The following is a 23530-nucleotide window of genomic DNA, read 5'->3' as shown; positions in this document are numbered from 1 at the left end:
TGTGAGTGTATGTATGTGTGTGTTTTATATATATATACACACACACATACATACATAAGTACATATATATCCTCCCTCTGAAGCATCATGTTGTCTTGTGTGAACATCTCTGGGTTCTCATCTTACTATTATATCCTTAGGAAAAGTTCCAAGAAATAGAATCACTGGATTGAAGGGTATACAGGCTTTTAATGATCTTGAAGCATGGTCACATAACTCCTCTAATAAATGCCTGACACTCAGGAAATGGTGAGCAGCAGCTGAATGGAAAGCCCTAGAAGCACTTGGACAACCTCACTCAAAACACCCCTTAGATGGCTCACCTCCCCATCTAGAAAATGTGAACAGCAGGATCTTTCAGGGTTGTTCACATGTCAGCTGATGGCTCCAGTCCCAGCAAATGTTTGGGTAAGCTAGTTTACTTCTCTGAGCCTCAGTTCCCTCATCTGTGAAATGGGCTTTTAAATGAGGATTAAGAGCAAAGATGAGGTGACAGTGCATGGGCTGCATGAGACATCCATAGATGTGTGTTTCCCTTCACTTTCAATTACTCATCTTGCAATCTATGGGGGCACAGAAAATGTGAATGATTAGCCCAGATGAAGTGTGCTTTCCAAGGGCAGAGCTTAGCCCTGGAATGAAGCCAGAGCTTGTGGACTAAAACAATATCCTTCTTAGGACAAAGCTTGCAGATGGGTTTGGAGATGCTTGACCCCCCAAAGACAGTGCTCAGTTCAGCATCGCCAGGAACTGGGCGGTGTGTGTGCTGACTGGCCTGCTCTGGGCTGTGCAAGGAGAAGACTGAGGACACAAAGCCACAGAGCTGATGTATCAGTGCTTAACCCACACTGACCAAGAGGGAGGTCTCCACAAGCACTGGCTGTGGCTGACATGTTCTTAATGGGTGATACCAGATGTCATAAGTATAGGAGCCTGGGTTATTCTGGCAATAATGAAGATGCTTCCTTTGTTTTCCTTTCCTTATATCACTGGACTACCTGGCTAAGAAGCTGGAGGGTGGAAGGACAGAAGGAAGGCTCTATGTGTGTGCACACAATGGCAACCCACTCCAGTATTCTTGCTTGGAGAATTTCATGGGCAGAGGAGCCTGGCAGGCTATAGTCCATGGGGTCACAAAGAGCTGGTCATGACTGAGTGACTAACACTTGAACACACTCCAAGCATTCAGGACCAGAGATGCTACCTGAGTATGGCTTATCCTTGGACTCCAGCCTGGGGCCCTCTGAACTCCTGATGCTGAGGTTTCAGAAAGGGAAGCAGAGCCAAGTCCAGAGCTGGGCTGATGATCCACCTGACTTTGTTGAAGTCACACCTCCTCTTTGGTCCTCAGTCTCCCCAGTTGGGCAAAGGTACTGCATCAGATGGCTTATTTTTGAGATTCCCTCCCTTTGGATACTGACAATCAAGAATCGTTTTCCCCAAAGCCTTAGGGGTGAGAGATGTGAAGGATGGTGGGCGTAAAAGATGGGCAGGTGAGACTTCAGTGCTCCCTGGCGCCCCCATGAGGAAAGTAAGCGCCTGGCCCCGGGCGTATCTTGCTTTCACAGAAATCAGGCTAACATGGCACTGTTGTCTTTACCACTTTCTACTGTGGAAACCACTCAATTACCCGAAACTGAGGCCAGCTGAAGTTCCAAATCACAGGTAAGAGTGCCGCAGCAAGGTGGTTCCTATGACTCTGGCCAAGCCACTGCCAAGACTCTCTTTTAAGAAGCAGGAATGGGGTTTGTAAGACAAGGCGAGGGGGATGGGAATGTTATTCAATGTCCTACCTCACAGCTAATTAATAGAACTGATTTCACAATACTGTTGTTTTCATTAATTAAAAAGAAGAAAAAATTTCACACATTCATTAATTTGATCTTCCCTAATTCTCACACCCACTCAAATGTCATGAAATACTTTTTTCACTTGCAATATTGTTTGTGGAATGCACTTTAGTAAAAGAAATTGCTGGATCCTTTTATCAAATGTAAGCATGGGCTGGCCTTTAACCCTACTCAGTAGTCATGTAAGGATGTGCGAGTTGGGCCCTAAAGCAGGCTGGGTGCTGAAGAATTGATGCTTTCCAATTGTGGTGTTGGAGAAGACTCTTGAGAGTCTCTTGGACTGGATGGAGATCAAACCAATCAGTCCTAAAGGACATCAAGGCTGAATATTCATTGGAAGTGCTGATGCTGAAGCTCCAATACTTTGGCCACTCGATGCCAAGAGCTGACTCATTGGAAAAGACCCTGATGCTGGGAAAGACTGAAGGCAAAAGGAGAGGAGGGCAGCAGAGGATGAGATGGTTAGATAGCACCACCAACACAATGGATATGAATTTGAGCAAACTCTGGGAGATAGTGAAGGACAGGGAAGTCTGGAGTGCTAAAGTCCATGGGGGTCAGAAAGAGTTGGACACAGCTCAGTGACTGAACAACAACAACATCTTTGACTGTCATCCTTTTCGGTGGTGGGGGGAGTCTGTTAGTAGCTATTTGCAACTTCTTTTCTACATAAGAAAACACACACACACACCTTGGCATCTATGGGGATTTAAACCTCTATCTGAACAAGCTTGGAAGCAGTGTCGGCTGCACGTCATGGTGAACATAGCTGATCTTTACTGTTATGATCAATTTGCTATGTCGCTAGCTCACACCTGATGCCTGAACAGAACCCTTTCATCTCCCAATAACCTGCAGACAGTGGCGATCATGTCCATTTCGCAGAGGGGACAACTGCGGCTCATGGAAGCTGAGTCCCCTGTCCAGGTTTCATGGCTCCAGTGGGGAGAACCAGGATTCACAGCCAGTCCCATGTGACCCCACAGCTCTTCTTCTCCCGCCAAACTGTTCCTCTTGGGTTAAGAGCCTGTTGCCCGTGTGCCTCTGAAGCTAACACACACCTGTGCCCTGTGTGTTAGGTGGCACCAGGTGTTAGGAGGAGAGTGAAGTGGCTGCATGGATACTACTGAGGTGTGAGTGGCTTGCAGGTGAACTTCACAATAGAAATGCAGAGGTTCTGTACCCGCTTCTCTTGCTGTTCATGGGCTCCCCAGGTGGGTGAAAGGAAGAGGGGGAACCCCACAAGATGATATACAGAGTGAGAAGAAGGGGGCTCCTGTTTGGCCCCACCTAGCCAGTGAAAGGTTTGCCCAGGGAGCAGTCATGTGGGGCCAGAGGGGCTAGGCCAAAGCCTCTCTTCCTGGAGATTCTAAGAGCAAACTGAGAGGCCATTCAGGCGAGTGGTTGAGATCCTAGACTCTGGGGATCAATACCCGGGTTCTAATCCCAACTCTAGAATTCAGTAATTGTGTAACTAGTTGTGCAGTAGTTGTTAACTGCCTAACTAACTGGACAAATGACTTACTCTCTAGGCCTCAGGTTCCTCATCTGTGAAATGGGCACAATAAAACTGCTTACCCCATTGGGTGGCTGTGAGGACTAGAACAGTTTACCTAAAGTTTATATCTGTGCCTGGACATAGGAAGGGGGGACAAACATCCCTGGGCAGGGGCTATGGAAAGGGCCGCCTGGTGTTTGTCTCCCTCTGACTCCAGTCTCCATCACATTCCTCTATGGATGCTGAAAAGGAAGGGGGCCTAGTGATTAGCCCTCCAGAGCTCTTTCTAGAGAGTGTCTGCCATCCCTGCCACATTCCTCTTCCCATCACACCAGGGTGGCATGTCCCAGGCTGTCCATGTGAAGGTAACCTTCCCTCCCATGGACACTGTGGACCATGCTGTGTCTACCTGGGCATCCCCGATACACAGCACAGCTTCAAATGACTCTGCTGAAACCCCTTCCTGCTGAGAAATAAGCCAAGGTCTTTCAAGGTAGGGGAGTTGCTGAAGGTGATCCAGCAGTGCCTGCAGTCACTCTTGATCCTAGCTTTCCCACCTCCGGCAGGTGCCGGGCAGGGGCTGTCTGCACGGTCCACCCCCTCTCCCGCCACTCACCAGCCACACCATCAGGTAGGAGAAGACAGCGATCCACAGCGTGGCGATGACGAAGGTGAGCATGAAGAACTTCTCCCAGCGGGGCTTGCTGCAGTTGGGGATGGTGATGCACAGGAGGAAGATGAGCGGCCAGGTGAACACCCACTTGACTTTGTCCCCTCTTGCCTCTGCAGAGGGGTGGGGTGGAGCCAGAAGGGGGAGAAACACTAGGTTACACACCATCAGTCTACCTGCAGGTTTACTTTCCATGCCAAACAAGAAAATGCTACGAATATGACTCCCAGCAACGGACTCCACAGAACGCCACGCCTCCGGATTGTCAACCTGGAAGTGATCGCAGCAAAACGGTTGAGTGCTTGTTGACTGAATAACCACTGTCAGTCCAAATCCTTCATTTGACAGGGTGAGGAAAATGAGACCCAGAGCTGGAAAAATTTGTACAGGACAGCTGGAATGGGATGTTGAGTATGAATAGGCTTTGGAGTCAAACGTGCATTGGAATTCAAATGACCTTGAGCAATCCCCTCAACTCCACTTCCTCCTCTGATAATAACAGATGTAAGTGACAACCCAATAGTTGATGCAGGGAATATTTGCTACGTGAAGCAGGCATAATGCTAAGCATTTTGCATTTTAGTAGTTTTCTTCATCTGTTAAAAGGAAACAATACCTCTTTCTTGGTTGTTGCAAAAATGACATGATACAATGTATATAAAACAGCCAGCACAAAGAACTTGGCAAAGAAGGTGCTCTAGAAATCTCAGCTCATTTGCTCCAAGGTCATAAACTCCACCAGTGGCAGATGCAAGACTAAAAAGTGGTGTTCTGCTGACAGGTATGACCTCACTGACCCCTACCAAGGGAATCTACAAACAATTTAACTGAGGAGAAGTGGCCACTGAGTACAAGCATAGTGTAATTATCCTTAATAGGTGGCTTATCCTTAATAAGCCACTGGGTATTTTGAGCACATGCACGCTCAAAGCAGGCTTGTGGGTAATGCCAAAGATTTGGTGGAGGAAGGACCTCTGAAAATTCTCTCCTCCATAAAAGCAATGCAAACACTAGCAAAAATGGTCTGAGTCAACTTGTTTTAGAACTCTGGAAATTAACCAAAGCCTTGTAGCCATCCAGGGAGTGTTTATTTAAGAAAATAATCTGGGTAAAATTAAGAACAGTGAACTTCATAGAGTTTTAACTTGCCTTGTTTTCATTTTCTTTCATCAGCTTTGGAGCAGTCTTGAAAAACCAGTAGCCTGGCATCCACCAGAGGGGGAAGGACAGGATTAGAGTTCCTTCCAAGTCTGTTCCCAGAGGACTAGCATTATCTGACCTGTCTGCTGGCTTCCTGGAAGACCCTGCTTTCAAGGTGTCTTTATTTTACCTGAATCAGAGCTCACCCAGTATGAATAGCCTTTTCCTTGAGGGCATTTGTTGAAAACAATCAGAGACAATTATTGAAAACTGTGCTGCCTGCAGTGGCGGAAAACAGCTGGACAAACAATAGGTTAATGAAAAAGCTTAAAAGGAAAAGCTGGGAATGAGATATCCCTAGAGGACTTGGAAAAGCTCCCAGGTAGTTCTAGGAATACGAAAGTTCATAACAGGCGTAGGGCTGTTCCCAGGGTTATCTGCATTCTTAGGAAAGACTTGGCTTCCCAGATGGCTCAGTGGTAAAGACTCTGCCTGCCCATGTAGGAGCCGCAGGAGACGCGGATTTGATTCTGAGTCGGGAAGATCCTTTGGAGGAGGAAATCCACTCCAGTATTCTTGCCAGGATAATCCCATGGTCAGAGGAGTCTGGTAGGCCCCAGTCCATGTAGTCGTAAAGAGTTAGACAGGACTGGGCAGCTGAGCATGCAGGAAAGACTTGAGAACACCTTAATCTTTCACTTCTGCCTAACATTGAGACTCTGAGAAAACAAGAAGTAAAGGCTAAGGTGGAGTTGTAAACTGCCTGAGTGTTAAAGGCGTGCCCCCAAACACACACAGAACCCAGCAAAGAGAAGGAGACTTGTTTTGAGCCAGGCATCTAAAGAAATCTCTGTAATCATTAGCAGATATTTCAGGGGTCACACAACAAACAATATAGATTTTACAGAATTAGAAAAGTCACCAAACAAACAACAACAACAACAATAGTAAAGCAACAACAAACAGCCATGGGAATGGGAAGGAACCTGATTTCTTATTATTACTTCACGTTACATTATTTTAAATGTGCATTTTTATCAACAACAAATTATGAGACATGCAAAGAAACAAGATAATACAGCCCGTACACATGAAAACAGCAGCTAATAGAAAGTATCTCTGACATTGGATTTACTAGACAAAGGCTTTAAATCAGCTGTATTTAAAAATAGCTGATTTAAACTGTGCACAAAGAAGTTTTAAATATGTCTTAAAAATAAATGAGAAGTACAGGAATGATTTCTCATCAGAGAATATCATCAGAGAAGTAAAAACTATAAAAAGAACCAACAGAAAGTTGAGAGGGGTTGAGAGGTACAATAACTTATATGAAAATTTCACCAGAGGGGCTCAACAGCAAATCTGTGCAGGAAGAAGAAAAATATCAATGACCTCAGAGACAGGTGAACTGAGATCTAGTCTCAGGAACAAAAACAGAGTAAAGAAAAATGAACTGTGTCTCAGAGACCTGTGGCACAGCATCAAACATGCCAATGTGTGCATATGAGAATATAAAAAAAAAGAGGAGAGAGAAAAGGGGGTAGGAAGAATACTTGAAGAACTCATGCTCAAAAACTTTGCATATCTGATGAAAAACATTCAAGAAGAAGACACCTTCTCAAGTTCACATGGAACATTCTGTAGGGTAGACCATATGTTAGGTCATAAAACAGGCATCAGTACCTTTAAGTTCAGTTCAGTCACTCAGTCATGTCCGACTCTTTGTGACGCAGCACGCCAGGCCTCCCTGTCCATCACCAACTCCCAGAGTTTACCCAAACTCATGTCCATCTAGTTGGAGATGCCATCCAGCCAACTCATCCTCTGTCGTCCCCTTCTCCTTCTGCCCCCAGTCCCTCCCAGCATCAGGGTCTTTTCCAATGAGTCAACTCTTTGCATGAGGTGGCCAAAGTACTGGAGTTTCAGCTTAAGCATCAGTCCTTTCAATGAACACCCAGGACTCATCTCCTTTAGGATGGACTGGTTGGATCTCCTTGCAGTCCAAGGGACTCTCAAGCATCTTCTCCAATACCACAGTTCAAAAGCATCAATTCTTCGGCGCTCAGCTTTCTTCACAGTCCAACTCTCACATCCATACATGACCACTGGAAAAACCATAGCCTTGACTAGATGGACCTTTGTTGACAAAGTAATGTCTCTGCTTTTGAATATGCTATCTAGGTTGGTCATAACTGTCCTTCCAAGAAGGAAGCCTCTTTTAATTTCATGGCTGCAATCACTATCTGCAGTGATTTTGGAGCCAAAAAAAGTAAAGTCTGACACTGTTTCCACTGTTTCCCCATCTATTTGCCATGAAGTGATGGGACCAGTTGCCATGATCTTTGTTTTCTGAATGTTGAGCTTTAAGCCAACTTTTTCACTCTCTACCTTCACTTTCATCAAGAGGCTTTTTAGTTCCTCTTCACTTTCTGCCATAAGGGTGGTGTCATCTGCATATCTGAGGTGATTGATATTTCTCCCAGCAATCTTGATTCCAGCTTGTGCTTCTTCCAGCCCAGCGTTTCTCATGATGTACTCTGCATAGAAGTTAAATAAGCAGGGTGACAATATACAGCCTTGGCGTACTCCTTTTCCCATTTGGAACCAGTCTGTTGTTCCATGTCCAGTTCTAACTGTTGCTTCCTGACCTGCATACAGGTTTCTCAAGAGGCAGGTCAGGTGGTTGGTATTCCCATCTCTTTCAGAATTTTCCACAGTTTATTGTGATCCACACAGTCAAAGGCTTAGAAGGATTTAAATCATGTAAAGTTTATTCTACAACCTTTCCACATTGGAAAGAAATTAGAAATTAATAACAGAAGGAAAACTGGAACATTTACAGATACGTAAATATTAAATAACACACTCCTAAACGACCAATGGTTCAAAGAAGAAATAATAAGGGAAATTAGAAAATACTTTGAGATGAATGGAAATGAAAAGAGAACATACCAAAACATATGGAATGCAGTGAAATCAGTGCTTAGAGATTTATAGCTATAAATTCCTATATTAAAAAGGAGGAAAGGACACAAATCAGTGACCTAACTTTACAACTTAAGAAACAAAAAACAGGCAATTAAGTCCAAAAAAAGAAGAAAGGAAATAATCAAGATTGAAGCAGAAGTATGTGAAATAGGAAAAAAATCCCAGAACCAATTAAATGAAAAATTGGTTCTTAAAAAGATAACAAAATTGACAAATCTTTAGATAGAGTGACCAAGAAAAAAAGAGAGAAGACTCAAATGACTAAAATCAGGAATTAAAGAAGGATTCCACCATGAATCTTACAGAAATAAAAAGAATTATTAAGGAACACTATGAATAACTGTGTGCCAAAAAACTAGGTAACCTCGGTGAAACAGAAAAAACATTCCACAAAGACAGAAACAAACTGACTCAAAAAGAAAGAGAAAACCTCAAGAGACACATAGCAAGAAACTGAAATAGTAATCAGAAAACTTCCCTTAAGGTAAAGCCAGGACCAGATGGTTTCATGGGTATTTCCACCAAGTGTTTAAAGAAGAATTAGCATGAATCCTTTGCAAAGTTTTCCAAAAGATCAAGAAGGAGAGAACACTTCCCAATTTGCTCTATGAAGCCAGTAGTACCCTGATACCAAAGCCAGACATTAAGAGAAAACAAAACTACATACCAATATCCCTTATGAATATAGATGCAAAAATTCTTAACATTCTGGCAAACTGAATCCAGCAACACATAAAAAGAATTATACACCAGTACCAAGTAGAATTTATCCCAGGAAGGTAAGGTTGGTTTGACATATGAAATTCAATCATAAACCACATTAACAGAATAATGAACGAAAAAGCACAATCCTCTCAATTGATACAAAATCCAACACTCTTTTATGATAAAACACTTAGCAAACTAGGAATAGAAAAGAATTTCCTTAGCTTGATAAAGGGCACCCACAAACACCCGACACTTCACATCACATTTAATGGTGAAAGGCTGAAAACCTTCAACAAGATGAGGATGTCTGCTCTTAGAACTTCTATTCAACACTATTTTGGAAGTTTGAGGCAGGAACAGTAGGCAGTTCCTCAATACGTCCCACAAAAATCTGTACTCAAATATATATAGCAGCATTTTTTCATAACAGCCCCAAAGAGGAAACAACCCAAATAACCATGAGGTTACAAATGGATAAACAAAATGTAGCATTTTTTTAAATAAAATAACAAATAATAAAATAACAAAATAAACAAAATCAATGGAATGTTTTTATAAACAAAATCAATGGAATGTTTTTCATGCATAAGAAGGAATGAAGCATTGAAACTACATTGCATGGATGAACCTATAAGACACTGTATGAAATGAAAGAAGCTAGGACTTCCTTGGTGGTACAGTGGATAGGAATCTGTCTGCCAGTGCAGGGCCCGTGCAGCAGGGAAGACCCAGTATAGCCAAAAATAAATAAACAATCAAAAAATTATATGGTGGTGATGTTACACAACTTTGTGAACATACTAAAAAAACATTGACTTGTATACTTTGTAAGTATGAATTTTACGGTTGATAAATTATAGCTCAATAAAAAAGAAATTGCAAAGTAGGCTGGCAATAGCAGTTTTAGCTCTGAACACCTGTGCTTGAATCTTCCTAAGTCACTAAAATCGTATTTGCTAAGAAAAAACATCCAGTCTGTTTATGAATCAAGAAAATACGGTTAGCTAGAAATCAGCAAATTCATTCTAGATGCTACACCTAGAAAAACATCTATCTTCCCAGATCTTCCTCTACATACACCTTTCTGTATTTTGTAATCCTTGCACAAACAGAAGAAAGCTTTCCTAATTAGTTTGTCCAAAATTTCAACCCACATCCCAACTCATCCAGGCTGCCAGAGAAGGAGGGCATCCCCATAAATGACCTAAAACCCTGCATGTAAGGGAAGGATTTACTTTGGGGAATCGTAAACCTGGCCACTTCCAGGCAGGCTTACGAGTGTCTTTGCAGGTACATATACATGCCACAGCAGAAGGATAATGTCTTATTTTCACAGGCACCGAATTGCATCTGATGTCAGTTTGCCTAGTACGGATTTCACATCTGGTTTGGACATCTGATCTGGCCCCACTCAGCTAGCAGGCCTCAAGGCCCACAATTGTTTACTAAGAGAAAATGCCCCATTTGACCTGTTCTACGGCTTTTTTTCAACTGTTGGATGAGGCCCATTAGTGGATGGGATTGTGAAATCAATTAAGTGGGTGGCATCTAGTATTCCCCTAAAAAGAAAAAAGTATTATAGCTACGGTATATAGTGAGTTAAATATTACTCTGAAGACTTCTGTTCCTTTTTATAGATATCCATGCATATGTGTGTGTGTGTGTGTGCGTGAGTGTGTGCGCAAGATAATTATTACTGTGGGTCATGGTCCAAGTGTGGAAAACATTCACAGTGATCATGCTGTGCCCCTTCCCCCACCCCCACCCCCATCTTCCTCTGGCCTTCAGCGTCTACATTGTTTAATCAGGCACTGTAAGACACCAAACACAGAAATGATTGCTGTGGTTTCCAGGAGCGAATGCAAGGCAGGGTGAGCAGGCTTAGGATTGGCTCGCTTGAACAATCTCAGGAGGTTCTTGGGGGACAGGGCTGTCTCCAGTTATCTGGTACTTGACCATGGGTGATTAGGGTAAGGGAATAGAGCCTCCTGCAGTGAGAGAGCCAGATGGGACCCTGGTTGATCAGCACCAGGGAACAGAGCCTCCTGGCGTGTGAGAGCCAGATGGAGGCTGGTGATTCAGAATACTGGGCTCAGGCTTGGTTAGTCTGCAAATGAAAAGTGTAGTTCTGGATGGGTAGTTTGCTATCTCTAAGAACTGGCTAGCCGGAGCAATGCTAGGTTGTGCTGGGCATTTATTGTACTTGCCTGCCCAGCATCCATTCCCCCTTACTGGTAACAGCAAGCTAATTTTTTTTTAGGGAACTGACCCTTCACGCCACATCATTCACATGGTTTGGAGGGCCGACTCTACTTCCTAGCTCTATGGGTGGGGTGTGCGAGTCAAGCTTGGCTAACCGTGCATTCCATAAACACTTAGTGTGTTCATTCTCTGTGCTGGCACTATTCTGGGTTCTGAGAATCTACCAGGGCACAAGTCAACAACCCTTGCCGCTGAGTGGCTTACACAGGTTTGGGCTTGAGTGGATAACCCCTTTAGAGACCTGTGTGTGGATTTTGCTGAGAATCACTGTCTATAATATCCATTATCCCTTCCTCCTTGTTAACAGAACCTTATTTTGCTTTGGACAGTAGGTTCACAGCTAAAACCCTTAATTTCCTAGGCTTCCTGGCAGGAAGGAGTGGCCACGGAACAGTTCTGGACTATGAGATGTAAGTAGATGTCTATGTGGTGGGGTTTCCAGAAATGTGACTATCTTCCTGATAAGAAGAGACGGTTTATGGACACACCTCTTGTCCTTTGTCCTTCCTCCTTGTTCCTGCCTGGAACATGAACATACAAGCCACAGGAGCCACTTGGCAAACTTGAAGACAAAAGTCACCTGCTAAGGAGGGAGGAACGGAAATGGAACACCAATGGTATAACAGAGTACAAGACTCCCTAATCGCAGGACTTACTATGTGATTGAAAATAAACCCCTTGAGGTGAAGTCTTTGTCACTTAAATTTTCTGCTACATGCAGCCCAATGCAATCCTCAGTCAGCCAGAGGCACCACTTGTATGTACGCTGGGTTAACCCAGTGGGATATAAGCCTAGACGGCTGGTGGTCATCTTGGCCAGCTACCTGAGGATGAAGCTGGTGCAGGGGAAAGCCTTGCTGAGAGATGGACAGGGTCTTGCAGCCACTTGAGCCCAGTGTCAAGCTTTGCCTGAAGGTAGATTCTCCCGGTGAATCGGCCACTGTGGGTCCTTTGGCTTAAACCAACCTGAGTTGGATTTCTGTAACATCAAGCCTAGACTAATTTATGGGGCAAAGTGATAAGAGTTTGGGGGTCTACAGGGTGACAGTGTTTATCCTGAGGGACATTCCTCTGACAATGAGCCCCTCCCTACCACCACCAGCTGCCATCCTTCAAGTGCAATGTCGAGGGTATCTGAGAGACGCTCACTGTGTACTCTGATGTGCAAACATAAGCAAGAGAAAGAAGAGCTGCTGGTGTTTCTTTCCCTCTTAGATTTCTTTTTTGAAGCAGGAAATCACAATTATGTGAAAAAAAATCTTTACAAATGAACTCTAACAAAACAGATGGCTAATCATACTGGTGCAAAAAATTAAGAACAGATGCAGTTGCTAATGAAAAACTTCAAACAAAATAATGTGGACAATTAACTACCTAGAGTGGTTAACTTGTGGTATGAGGGGGTGTGTGCTACTGGATGAAGTATTCATGGGCGGTAAACCAGGAGTCTTTACACGAAAGCATAGGTCTAAGACCAGTGGTTCTCAAACTGCAGTATAAATCAGAATCCCCTGGAGCTAATGATTGGGCAGCTTTGGAGTTGGCGGGCGAGGTGGTTCACGAATTTGCATTTGTAACAAGTTCCCTGGTGCTACTTATGCTGCTTATCCAGCTTGAGAAACACCATTCTAGATTGACTCGATTTAAAAACTGAGATAATAAAGATATAAAATTCACCACTATTAAAGTGTATGATTAGGTGGTTTTAGTATATTAGAAAGTGAAAGTGAAGTCGCTCAGTCGTGTCCGACTCTTTGCGACCCCATGGACTGTTTGTAGCCTACTAGGCTCCTCCATCCATGAGATTTTCCAGGCAAGAATACTGGAGTGGGTTGCCATTTCCTTCAGGCTATATAATTTTAGAAGATTTTCAGGATCCTGAAAAAAAAACCCCTCCCTATTACCAATATTCCCCATTTCTCTTCCTCTCAAGCTCTATGAGTGATCTACCCTCTCTCTGTAGATTTGCCTATTCTGGACATCCTATATACCTGGAATCATAGTATGTGGCCTTTCATGCCCAGCTTCTCTCACTTAGCAGAATGTTTTCAAAGTTCATCCATGTTGTAGCATGAACAGTGTCTCATTCCCTTTTATGGCCAAATAATATTCCATTATATGAATATATTATATTTTGTTTAACCTGTTAATCACTTGGATATTTGGATTATTTCTACTTTTAAGCTACTATGAATAATGCTCTTATGAATATGTATGTACAAGTTTTTCTGTGGACATATGTTTTCATTTCTCTTGCATATGTAACTAGGAGTTATAACTAGAACTGATGCGCCGCACAGCATGGTGCAGTATGGACATGAGTTTGAGCAAACTCTGGGGGGACAGGGAAGCCTGGCGTGCTGCAGTCCACTGGGTCGCCAAGAGTTAGGACACAGCTGAGTGACCAAACAACAACAACGGTGACTTTACATTTAACCTTCTGAAAGCCTTCCAGCCTGGTTTCCAAGATGCTGCACCATTTTACATTCCTATCAGCAGTATATGAGGTTTCCAATATACCCACATCCTTGCCAACACATTAGTGTTGTCTCTCTTAACTATAGCCATTCTACTGAGTGGTGAGTGGTATCACACCGTGGTTTTGATTTGCATTCCCCTGATGACTAATAATGGTGAGTATCTGTCATGGATTTATTGGCTATTTATAAATCTTGGGAGAACTGTTGACTCAGATCTTTTGCCCATTTAAAAGGCTGGGTTGTCTTTTTACTGTTGAGTTCTGAGAGTTCTATAGTTCTCTATATAGAACTATATATTTCTGATACTAGATCCCTATCAGAAATATAATTTACAAATATTTTCTCCCATTCCAGGAGTTTTTCAACTTACTTCATAGATCCCATAAATCCCATAAGGTTTTAAATCTGATGAAGTCTGTTTTTTAATTTTCATTTTTTTGGCTACTTCTGCTATTGATATATATAAGAAACCATGGTCACAAATAACGTACACCTATGTTTTCTAAGAGTTTCATATTTTTAGCTACTACGTTTAAGTCTGTCTCATATTAAGTTTCATATGTGGTGTGAATTAAGGGTCCAACTTCTTTTTTAAAAAAATATGGCTATCTAGCTTTCCTAGCACCATTTGTTGAGAAGACTATTCCTTCCCCCATTGAATTATTTTGGCACCCTCACCAAGAATTATTGATCTTTAAGTTCTTTTTCTTTTAATGCTCAGTTGTGTCCAACTCTTTGTGACCCCATGACTGTAACCTGCCAGGCTCCTCTGTCCATGGGATATTTTAAGCAAGAATACCAGAGTGGATTGCCATTTCCTCCTCCAGGGGATCTTCCTGACTCAGGGTTTGAACACATGTCTCCTGCATCTCCTGCAATGTCTGGGCATATTTCTGGACTCCCAGTTCTAGTTCATTGAGCTCTATTTCTATCCCATGCCACTATCAGGCAGTCTTGATGATTCTTTCTTTGTAATAAGTTTTGAAGTCAGGAAGTCTTTCAATTTTGTTCAAGATTGTTTTGGCTATTCTGGGTCCCCTGTATTTCCATGGGAATTTTAGGATCAGCTTGTCAATTTCTTTTTTTTATTTTTTTTATTTTTTTTCAATTTGCAAAAAGAAAAAAACAAACTGCCCCCCCCCCAAATCTAGCATGGATTTTCACAATGATTGCATGAAATCTATAGATCAATTTGAGGACTATTACCACCTTAAAAATTTTAAATCTTTCAAGCATAAACTTAGGATGTTTTTCCATTTATTTAGATCTCCTTTCATTTCTTTCAATAATGTTTTATAGTGTTCAGTGTACAAGTCTTGTTCTATTTTTGTTAAATTTATCCCTAAGTACTTTATTGCTTTTTGATTGCATTATAAATGAAGTTTCTTACATTCATTTTTCATATTGTTAATGGATAGAAATAGAGCTGAATTTTGTATATTGACTTTGAAGCCTGCAAGTTTATTAATTCTAACGGTTGTTTTTTGTTTTTTTTGGTAGATTCCCTAGGATTTTCTGTATATAAGATCATGTCATCTATGAACACACTTTTACTTCCTCCTTTCCAAATTGAATGCTTTTTGTTTTTTTCTTGCCTATTTACCCTGGATAGAACCTCCAGCACAAAGCTGAATAGAAGAGGTAAGAGGTGTCTTGTTTCTAATCTTAGGGGGAAGGTTTTCCGTCTTTCACCACTAAATATGACATTAATTTGGGGGTTTTATAGATGCCCTTTATCAGATTGAGGAAATTCACGCTATTCCTAGATTGTTTTTCCCCCGTTAAGAAAGGGTGTTGGATTTTGACCAATGCTTTTTCTGTGTCTGTTGAGATGATTGTGCAATTTTTGGCCTTTATTCTAATAATACAGCGTGTCTTATTGTTTTTCACATGTTGAACCAACCTTGCATTCCCGAGATAAATCTCACTTGGTTAACTGTTTATAAAGAGGAAAACCAAGTCCCATGAAGGTTAATGAACTGCCTAAACCTCGCAGAAAGTTAATGGCAGAGCCACAAACAGACCCTGCATGCCCGGCCGGTGACCTCTGAGCTGGTCCTTGTGAGGAGGTAAGGGGATGCAGTCGAGGGTGGAGCATTGTCAGGGATGGGTTAATGAACAGTCCTGTCACCATTATTCAACATTTGTGTTGTGTCTCACACATTTTGGAGGTGGTTTTCACAAACACTATTTTTCATATCAACTTGGGGGAGATATTCTCCCCACTTCACAGGTAAGGTTTGGTTCAGTGACTTAAACCTCACAAGCTCAGAGGCAGTACCAGGACTTGAATGCAGGTCTTTAGAGCCTAAATCTTGAGTCCTCTGTGCTATATTACTTGCCTGTTCTCTGAGTCCCATGATTTCAAAGCCTGTAAAAGTCCTTTTGCTGCCCACTGGTGGACAGCGTCATAAACTGTCAGATTAGAGCCTTACACTTTTAGCTCATGGCTGTGATCTAAACAGAAAAATCCTCTTAAGTAGGGGAACCATTAAAGTTTTCTTATTCCTTGGGGATGAATGAATCTTACCATCAATTTTTAGTTACTTCTAATACATTTTTGTTTTATCCTTAGACTTACCATTAAACTGATTGCTCTCTGAGGGGCACAGAAACTTCACAGTTAATGATAGTTAGATTGCCAGGTTCAAACCCAAGCTCCGGCATATTCTACCTCTGTGACCTTGGAAAAGTGTTTAGCCTCTGGGCATCTCAGTTTCCTAAACTGTGAAACGGGGATAACAACAGCTCTTACCACACAGTGCTATTGTGAGACTAAAATGAGCCAACACATGAGATGCATTTAGCCCACACTTTGTGCAGAGTATGCACTAAATTTTAGCTTTTGTTGATAATAATGGTTAATTAAGTTCCACTTACTGAGTACCTACCACTGTCAAGCACAGGGTTGGGTGCTTTTATGGAAACTAAAACAGGTTTAAGACCCTGATGCTGGGAAAGATTGAAGGCGGGAGGAGAAGGGGACAACAGAGGATGAGATGGTTGGATGGCATCACCAACTCAATGGACATGAGTTTGAGTAAACTCTGGGAGTTGGTGATAGACAGGGAGGCCTGGCGTGCTGCAGTCTATGGGGTCGCAAAGAGACACAACTGAGCGACTGAACTGAACTAAAAACAGATTTCAAGAAGTAAGCTGTCTAGCCCAAGGTCACATAGCTAGGAAGTGGCAGACTAATCCAAAGCCTCTTAATGACACCATGTTGAATGCTGGTTTTGAGCCTAAGGGGACTAGAGAAACAAGGGGGGGGACCCTGTGGGAAGTAGATAAGATCAGGGTTGTAATTAAGCTAAGCTGCCAAGCTGAGGTTTGGGAGGAAGGGGAAGACAGAAGGGGAGCGTGTGAGAGAAAACAAGAGGCTTCAGTGAGGTCAGAGGCAGGACCTGCTGGGGGCTGACATGGAGACGTGGGCAGTCAGGCCTGAGTGCACAGGGACCAAAGGCCCAGTAAGAGACACCCTGGCAGCTCACTGTAGAGCCTGGAGAGCTTGTGGGGGGCTGTGAAAGGCCGTCCCCAGGGAGGCAGCCTTGGCTTGGTCTCCCGCTCTCACAGCAGTCAGGTGCCATGGTTCAGCCTCTGGGACCCTGTTCATGCTTCCCCAAGAAGTGTTCCTCCTCTTGGAAAAGGGGGAGAGAACCAGACATGCAGTCCAGGACCCCCTGGTCAACACAGAAGCCAGGCTCAGAGTTCCCTCAGCGGGTGCAGACCCCAGAGACCCTTACCCCAGCTCTGCATCCATGTCCACAGCCCCCACCAAGTCAAGCTTCTGGACTGGATGTCAGTGGGTCCCAGAGCTGAGGTCAGTGAGTCGCCTCTCTTATTCTATTGATGACCTCAAGCTACGGCCAGCTCTGCACTCCACCACAGGAACCTCAAGGCTTGTGGCCAGTGAGCTGTTCTGTCCTCTGTCACTCATGACTGTGTGGCAGTGGGTGGACCTTCAACCTCTCTGAGCCACCCCGTCCTCAGCTGTGACGTGGTAACCTCCCCCGTCTCACCCACCCCGGGGATCTACGAGAAACAAAAGAAAGGCAAGAAGTATGAAGCTGACCATCCTGCCTCTGAAGGTTGCACCCTGAGTCTGGAGGCCCTGGGGAGTGAAATAAGAGTCAGGAACGCTTGACGGGCCCAACGGCAGGCCCTCTCACCTTACACATCCAGCAAACATCCAGGGCAGGCCTGTGGGCTCCCAGTGCTTACAAACCACATAGACCCAGCAGCTGGCTGCCTCCTCTCCTTCCTTCCTGCTGCCCTGTATTCCAGAGCACACACTCCAGCCTGGCAGAGTGCCCTCCTGGCCAAAGTCAACACTGGAACAAGGCCGAGGACAGCCCTCAGGGGTCAGGCAGACCTGGGGTACCAGCCCTGCCCGAGGCCCTTATTAACCTGTGTGCAGTTACCTGGGAAATGGGGACCACACCAGACACGCAAGCAGGGCTGTGTGCAGACTCTAAGCACCAAATAATAAGGTGTGTGTGGCCCAAGCTCCATGAAGAACGTGTCTGCCAAGCCATAGGTCAGGGCTCAGCCCCCTCCTCTGCCTCACTATGCAACTGGAAGCCACATGAGCCCCTCACCAGGTCTGCTCTGGTCTAAGTCATCAGTAAAGATTAGTTTCACTGCTTTTTTCCAGGCATCCCTGCAGCTCCCATGGGAGTGGACATGCTGAGCTGGGCCTCAGCAGCCCCCATGCCAACCTCCTCCTAGGATGTCCATAGAGCACTTCCCAGACTCCCTTGCAGTTGAAGTTCTAGACTCAAATTGGGCTCCTTATTTTGAAAAACAAACTGAGGAGGGGCTGGGCCACCTTTCTGCTGCTTTTGAAGCACTGCTGTGAAACAGGCCTCTGGGAATTCTGTTTTGGCTACAGCGGCGCATTCCTGCCCAGGAGCTAGCTGAATGGGCACCAGGGATGCCTTCTCAGGCCTGACCAGCATCCCGGTGGCGGCTGCTGGTGGCAGCCTAGCTGTGGCAGTGGCCTCCTGGTCCCTGGGTTGTGACTGACAGTGAGTTTTTGAACATTTCAGCACATCCCAGTTCCCCACCTCCTCAATTCTGGGAGAGGTGGTGGCAGCCGGTTCAGCGGGAGTCATTGCTGGTACCCAGCCTGGAGTGTCCTTCCCACCACTGCGTAAGGGACCCACCTACTAGGTCTATCAATTCTATTCCTCCCACATCAGCAATCAGCATCCGTCATCTCCTGATAACGCCCGAGGCACCAGTCATAGACCTACAAGGGGTGAGGGCGCGTGTGCTCAGCATCTCTTCTCTCCAAACAGCCCTCCCAGGGGCCACCAAAGCCACGCTGGCCAGCATGGCTACTGACCAGGGGTGGGCCCCTGACCTCTGGGCTGATAGCATTCTCCCCTTTAGGACTCTGGAATTCAGACGCAACCCTAGGCAACCAACTGAGGGAGGCAGGAAATGGCAGAAGTCAGTCTGGGGCCAGTGGGAGGCCACGGTCTGCCATGGGCACTGACGGTGGATTTGAGAAAAGCCAGTCCACAGCCAAGGAGCAGAATGAGACAGGCAGGCACGTGAAAGGAAGACAAGAGCCAGGAAGAGCCTCAACACGCATGAAGGCCCTGAGTCCAGCCCCTGGGTGAGTCCAACTGTTTGTGGGATCCACAACACACCCCTATATCCTTATGATAACTAAGATCCCCTTTTATCTCAAAGGAAGCTCATGTGGGCTTCTGTTGCCAGCATCCATAGACACTTCAGGCCCCCAGCACATGCCCAGCTCATGACAGGTCCTGAGCCCCTTCACCTCCCACCTCCCAGTTTGGACTGCGCTGGTCTGGCTGTGGGGTGATCACAGAGTAGATTCCAGGGCATGTGGCCCAGATGCCTGGCTCCATCTGGTCAATACTGACCCCTGGGCAAGCCCCGGCCCCTCCGTTTTTTGCTTTTGAAAACAAGAAGTTGGTCTAAAATTCCCCAGATTGCTTTTAACCATAGCATTCAGAGATCATTCAGAGACCATCTGTTGTTAACCACAGAGAATTCAGAGGAATGTTGCTTTCATTTATATTAAAAACAACCCTCTCCAAAAAAACCCTCTTTCTCTATTATGCTTTAGCAGCTGTTTTTATAAACCACTTATCACCAGAAAGCGGAAATAATCCAATTGTTCACCCACTGATGGAGTACATCATCAGTGTACTGATGGGGTACAGTATGGGGTACATCCATACAATGGAATATTATTCAGTCATGAAAAAGAAACAAAGGACCAACGCATGCCACAATGCGGATGAACCTTGAAAACATGCTAAGAAGGCACACTCTGGAAGACAGAGAAGGACAGGGAAGCCTGGTGTGCTGCGGTCCACGGGGTCACAAAGAGTCGGACATGACCGAGCAGCTGAAGAACAACAACAAAGAAGGCAGACACAAAAGGCCACTTATTTAATGATTCCATTTATATAAAATATCCAGAGTAGATAAACCCAAAGAGACAGAGTTAGCAGTTGCCAGGAGATGGGGGTGGGGTGGGGACGGAGAATAATTGCTAGCAAGTAGGGGGCTCCTTTGGAGGTGCTAAAGAAACCCGATTGTGGTAACGGTTGCACAACTTTGTGAGTAGATGAAAAACCACTCAACTGTGTACTTCAAAGGTGTGACTATTACGGCAAGTAAATTACACTTCAATAAAGCTGTTATATTAAGAAATTACAGTGCTCAGCCAGTGTTTGTTCTAATTAGGTGTGAGCTGACACCTCAGGGCTCCACAGTGACTGACAAGGCCACTTCTTTGAAATCCTGACCTTGACTTACGAGACAGTCTACCGACTGTGTGATTTCTCTGGCGGCTCCCACGAACTAGGCAAGAACAAATCATTTTTACCGTGAAGTGCCGTGTGCCTCTGGGGGCCTGGAGCAGGCAGAAATTGGGTGTGGAATTTCACATGTACGTGAGCCCGTGGCAGCAGCAGCTTCTCCTCTGTGCTCCCAGCCATGCCGAGCGGCTGAGAGGAAAGAGCAGGGCAGAGTTTTCTAGAGCTCCATTCCTGCAGTCCCCTTTACTGGGCTCAGAGAGACTAAGCAGCCTCTCCTCCCAGCCAGCACGGCTCTCTAGTTCCGTGTAGGACAGAGGAAGATGGGGATGGGGCGGGGAGAAGACATTCTAGAAACTTCCTGAAATCTTCAGATGGCTTGTGCTGAGTTTTCTGATGAACAAAATGTTTAGCTGTGTCATCCGAGGACTGAAGAGAGCATGCCAGGTCCCCAAAGGCCTATAATTCAAACTCAATTCAACATGGTTTCTTAACACAGACAAGTTCCTTGGTACCTACGTACCAGCTAGAAGACACCATGGACAGAGACAAGCATTTTCTTAAGGACTCCACAGGAAGAATGCAGAAGAATCCACTGGTTGGCCACAGTATTGTCCCTTAAGCACGTCTGGGGTGAAAATGCCAGTGTGGGGTGCTGTCCCTTCTTCCTGTGTGATCGTGGGCAACTAAACCTCTCTGAGCCTCAGCTTCTTCACCTGGGAAATGGGGATAACAGTACCCACCCTCCAGGGTGGTCCTGAGGACTTAATGAGTGCATGTGTGAACCACCCTGCCCGGTCCATAGGAAGCACTCAGTAAACTTCACCTCCTGTTACCATTCAACGGCTTTCCTGGTGGCTCAAATGGTAAAGAATCTGCCTGCAATGCAGGAGACCTGGGTTCAATCCCTGGGTCAGGAAGATTCCCTGGAGAAGGAAATATCTACTCCAGTATTCTTGACTGGAAAATTCCATGGACAGAGGAGCCTGGTGTGTTACAGTCCATGGGGTCACAAAGACTCAGACATGACTGAGTGACTAACATACACACGGTTTAAGAACCTCCAAAGGGCCTAGATTTCTGCTCCTGACTGTACCGGCCCGGGATGGCGTTTGTAGATCAGGAAGCTCAGGGTGGAAGGGTGGCTCCCCACATAATAGCTGTGTGACTTGGGAAGTCTCCTCTTGGAGCCTCAGTTTCCCTCTTTGTAAAATGGGGATAATGGTAATGCCTCCTTCTCAAGATAGATGCAAGGATGGAATGAAAATGCACGGTACAAAGAGAGAGTGGTTAGCCTGGGCCACCCAGGTTGGAAACCCTTGATTTCCACTTAGTAGCTGGGTGACAGTGGGCAAGTCACTGAACCTCTCTATGCTTCCCTTTCCTTCTCCATAAACTGGAGATGATCATCGTCCCCACCTTATGTGTTGTCATGAGGATTAAATGAGGGAATACATGTAAAGCTCTTAGAACAGGACATGGCACACAGAAGCTCCAGAAGAGCCCTGTAAGAATTCCCTATTTTTCATTCAATGCCTGACACACAAGACCCCAGTAGATGCGGCCACTTATAATAATGATGGACACAAGGGCCAGGATACCGGACACAAGATGTGATTTCCTTACCCTTATGGGAGCAGGAGGAGTCCAGTTGGAGGGCAAGGGTGTGGCCCATGGGGCAGGAGAATGTCCCAGACAGTACATCAGCCACAAACAGCATGTATTAAGGGTTCTCTCCAGCCAGACTGGGGCTCAGGGTCACTGTCTGGCCACTGCAGGGCAATGCCTGCGCTGCAGACCACAGTTCTCATGGGAGAAGGAGTTCCTCCCCCTTTTCCTCTCTCCCCGCCAACAGCTAGCCCAGGATGCCCAATTACCAGCCTCTGTGGCCTGAAGTGGGCACAGCTGCACTGGGTGTAGATGTAAATCCAGCATCAGACCAGGCGGGCACCCGAGACAGGCTGTGGCTGGGTGCCCTCGGGCTCTGGTCTACAAGCCCAGTGACATATCATGTGGGTGGGCAGAGCCCAGGGGCTATGGGCTGGCATTTCCACCATCTCCACCCTTCAGCTGTGTGGTGAGGGCAGGAGATGATACATAAAATGTATCATGCAATCATCTGCTCAGATTTAACCCTCACGCCTGGAAGCTCCCAGAATCCAGGGTGTCCTGTTTCTACCTGGATCACCAAGGCCCAGAAGAGTCTGGTACCCAAATATTTACTGACTGAAATAATCATCTTGTCTGCAAAGTACCTGAAGCCCAGTGCCTGGCACAAAACAGGTGGATAGCATCAGATCAGATCAGATCAGTCGCTCAGTCGTGTCCGACTCTTTGCGACCCCATGAATCGCAGCACGCCAGGCCTCCCTGTTCATCACCAGTTCCCTCTTCCTGACTCTGGGAATGACCACGGTGCCAGACCTCCAGGGATTCTGACTCCCATGAACTTTCTAGAACATTGTTTATGGTCCAAGCAGGAGAGAGTGTGAGAAACCGGGTATAAGAGAAACCATGTGATTAAAGCAGGTTGTCATCCCAGGTGGCCCTAGTGATAAAGAACATACCTACCAATGCAGGAGACATAATAGACACAGGTTTGATCTCTGGGTCGGGAAAATCCTGTGCAGTAGGAAATGACAATCCACTCCAGTATTCCTGCTTGGAGAATCCCATGGACAGAGGAGCTTGGTGGGCTACAATCCATAGGGTTGCAAAGAGTGGGACATGACTGAAGCAACTTAACATGCAGGCATGTCATCCAAACGAACACTTACTGAGCACCCGTGTGTCACACAGAAGGGGTGAATAAAGACCTCTGTACTGCTTACAGAGGATGCTTTCATCCCATTTTGTGGATGAGGAACTGAGGTTTAGGAGATGAAAGAGTCACAGAGCTGGTGAGCAGTAGAACCAAGATTCCAACCCAGGACTTCTAGCCTCCAGCACCTGCCTCCCAGCCTGTCCCCAACCACACAGAAGAGCTGCACACCAGACAGCCTGGGCTCACTCCTTGATACCTGCAGCCACGCTAGTTCTGAGTGGAACAGATCCTCCCCTCTTCCCAGGGCCCCGCCCCTTATCCCTCCCCTGGCCCCAGCTTCCTTCCTGGACCCCAGTTTAGGAGACCACTAG

General features: G+C 45.3%; 1 protein-coding gene across 2 annotated transcripts in view; it reads right to left on the bottom strand.

Moving 5' to 3' along the window:
* The window catches only part of SLC24A4 (solute carrier family 24 member 4), a 191595-nt gene that overhangs the window by 10921 nt on the left and 157144 nt on the right, over positions 1 to 23530 (bottom strand). For both annotated transcript variants that reach the window (XM_027521566.1, XM_027521567.1), the window contains exon 13: positions 3965 to 4131. In XM_027521566.1, the coding sequence (XP_027377367.1) occupies positions 3965 to 4131 (167 nt within the window). The remainder of the gene's footprint in view (positions 1 to 3964; positions 4132 to 23530) is intronic.

The sequence above is a fragment of the Bos indicus x Bos taurus genome, chromosome 21 (assembly GCF_003369695.1).
Source record: "Bos indicus x Bos taurus breed Angus x Brahman F1 hybrid chromosome 21, Bos_hybrid_MaternalHap_v2.0, whole genome shotgun sequence".
NCBI classification, from domain to species: domain Eukaryota; kingdom Metazoa; phylum Chordata; class Mammalia; order Artiodactyla; family Bovidae; genus Bos; species Bos indicus x Bos taurus.
This window is presented reverse-complemented; position numbering and strand designations above follow the sequence as displayed.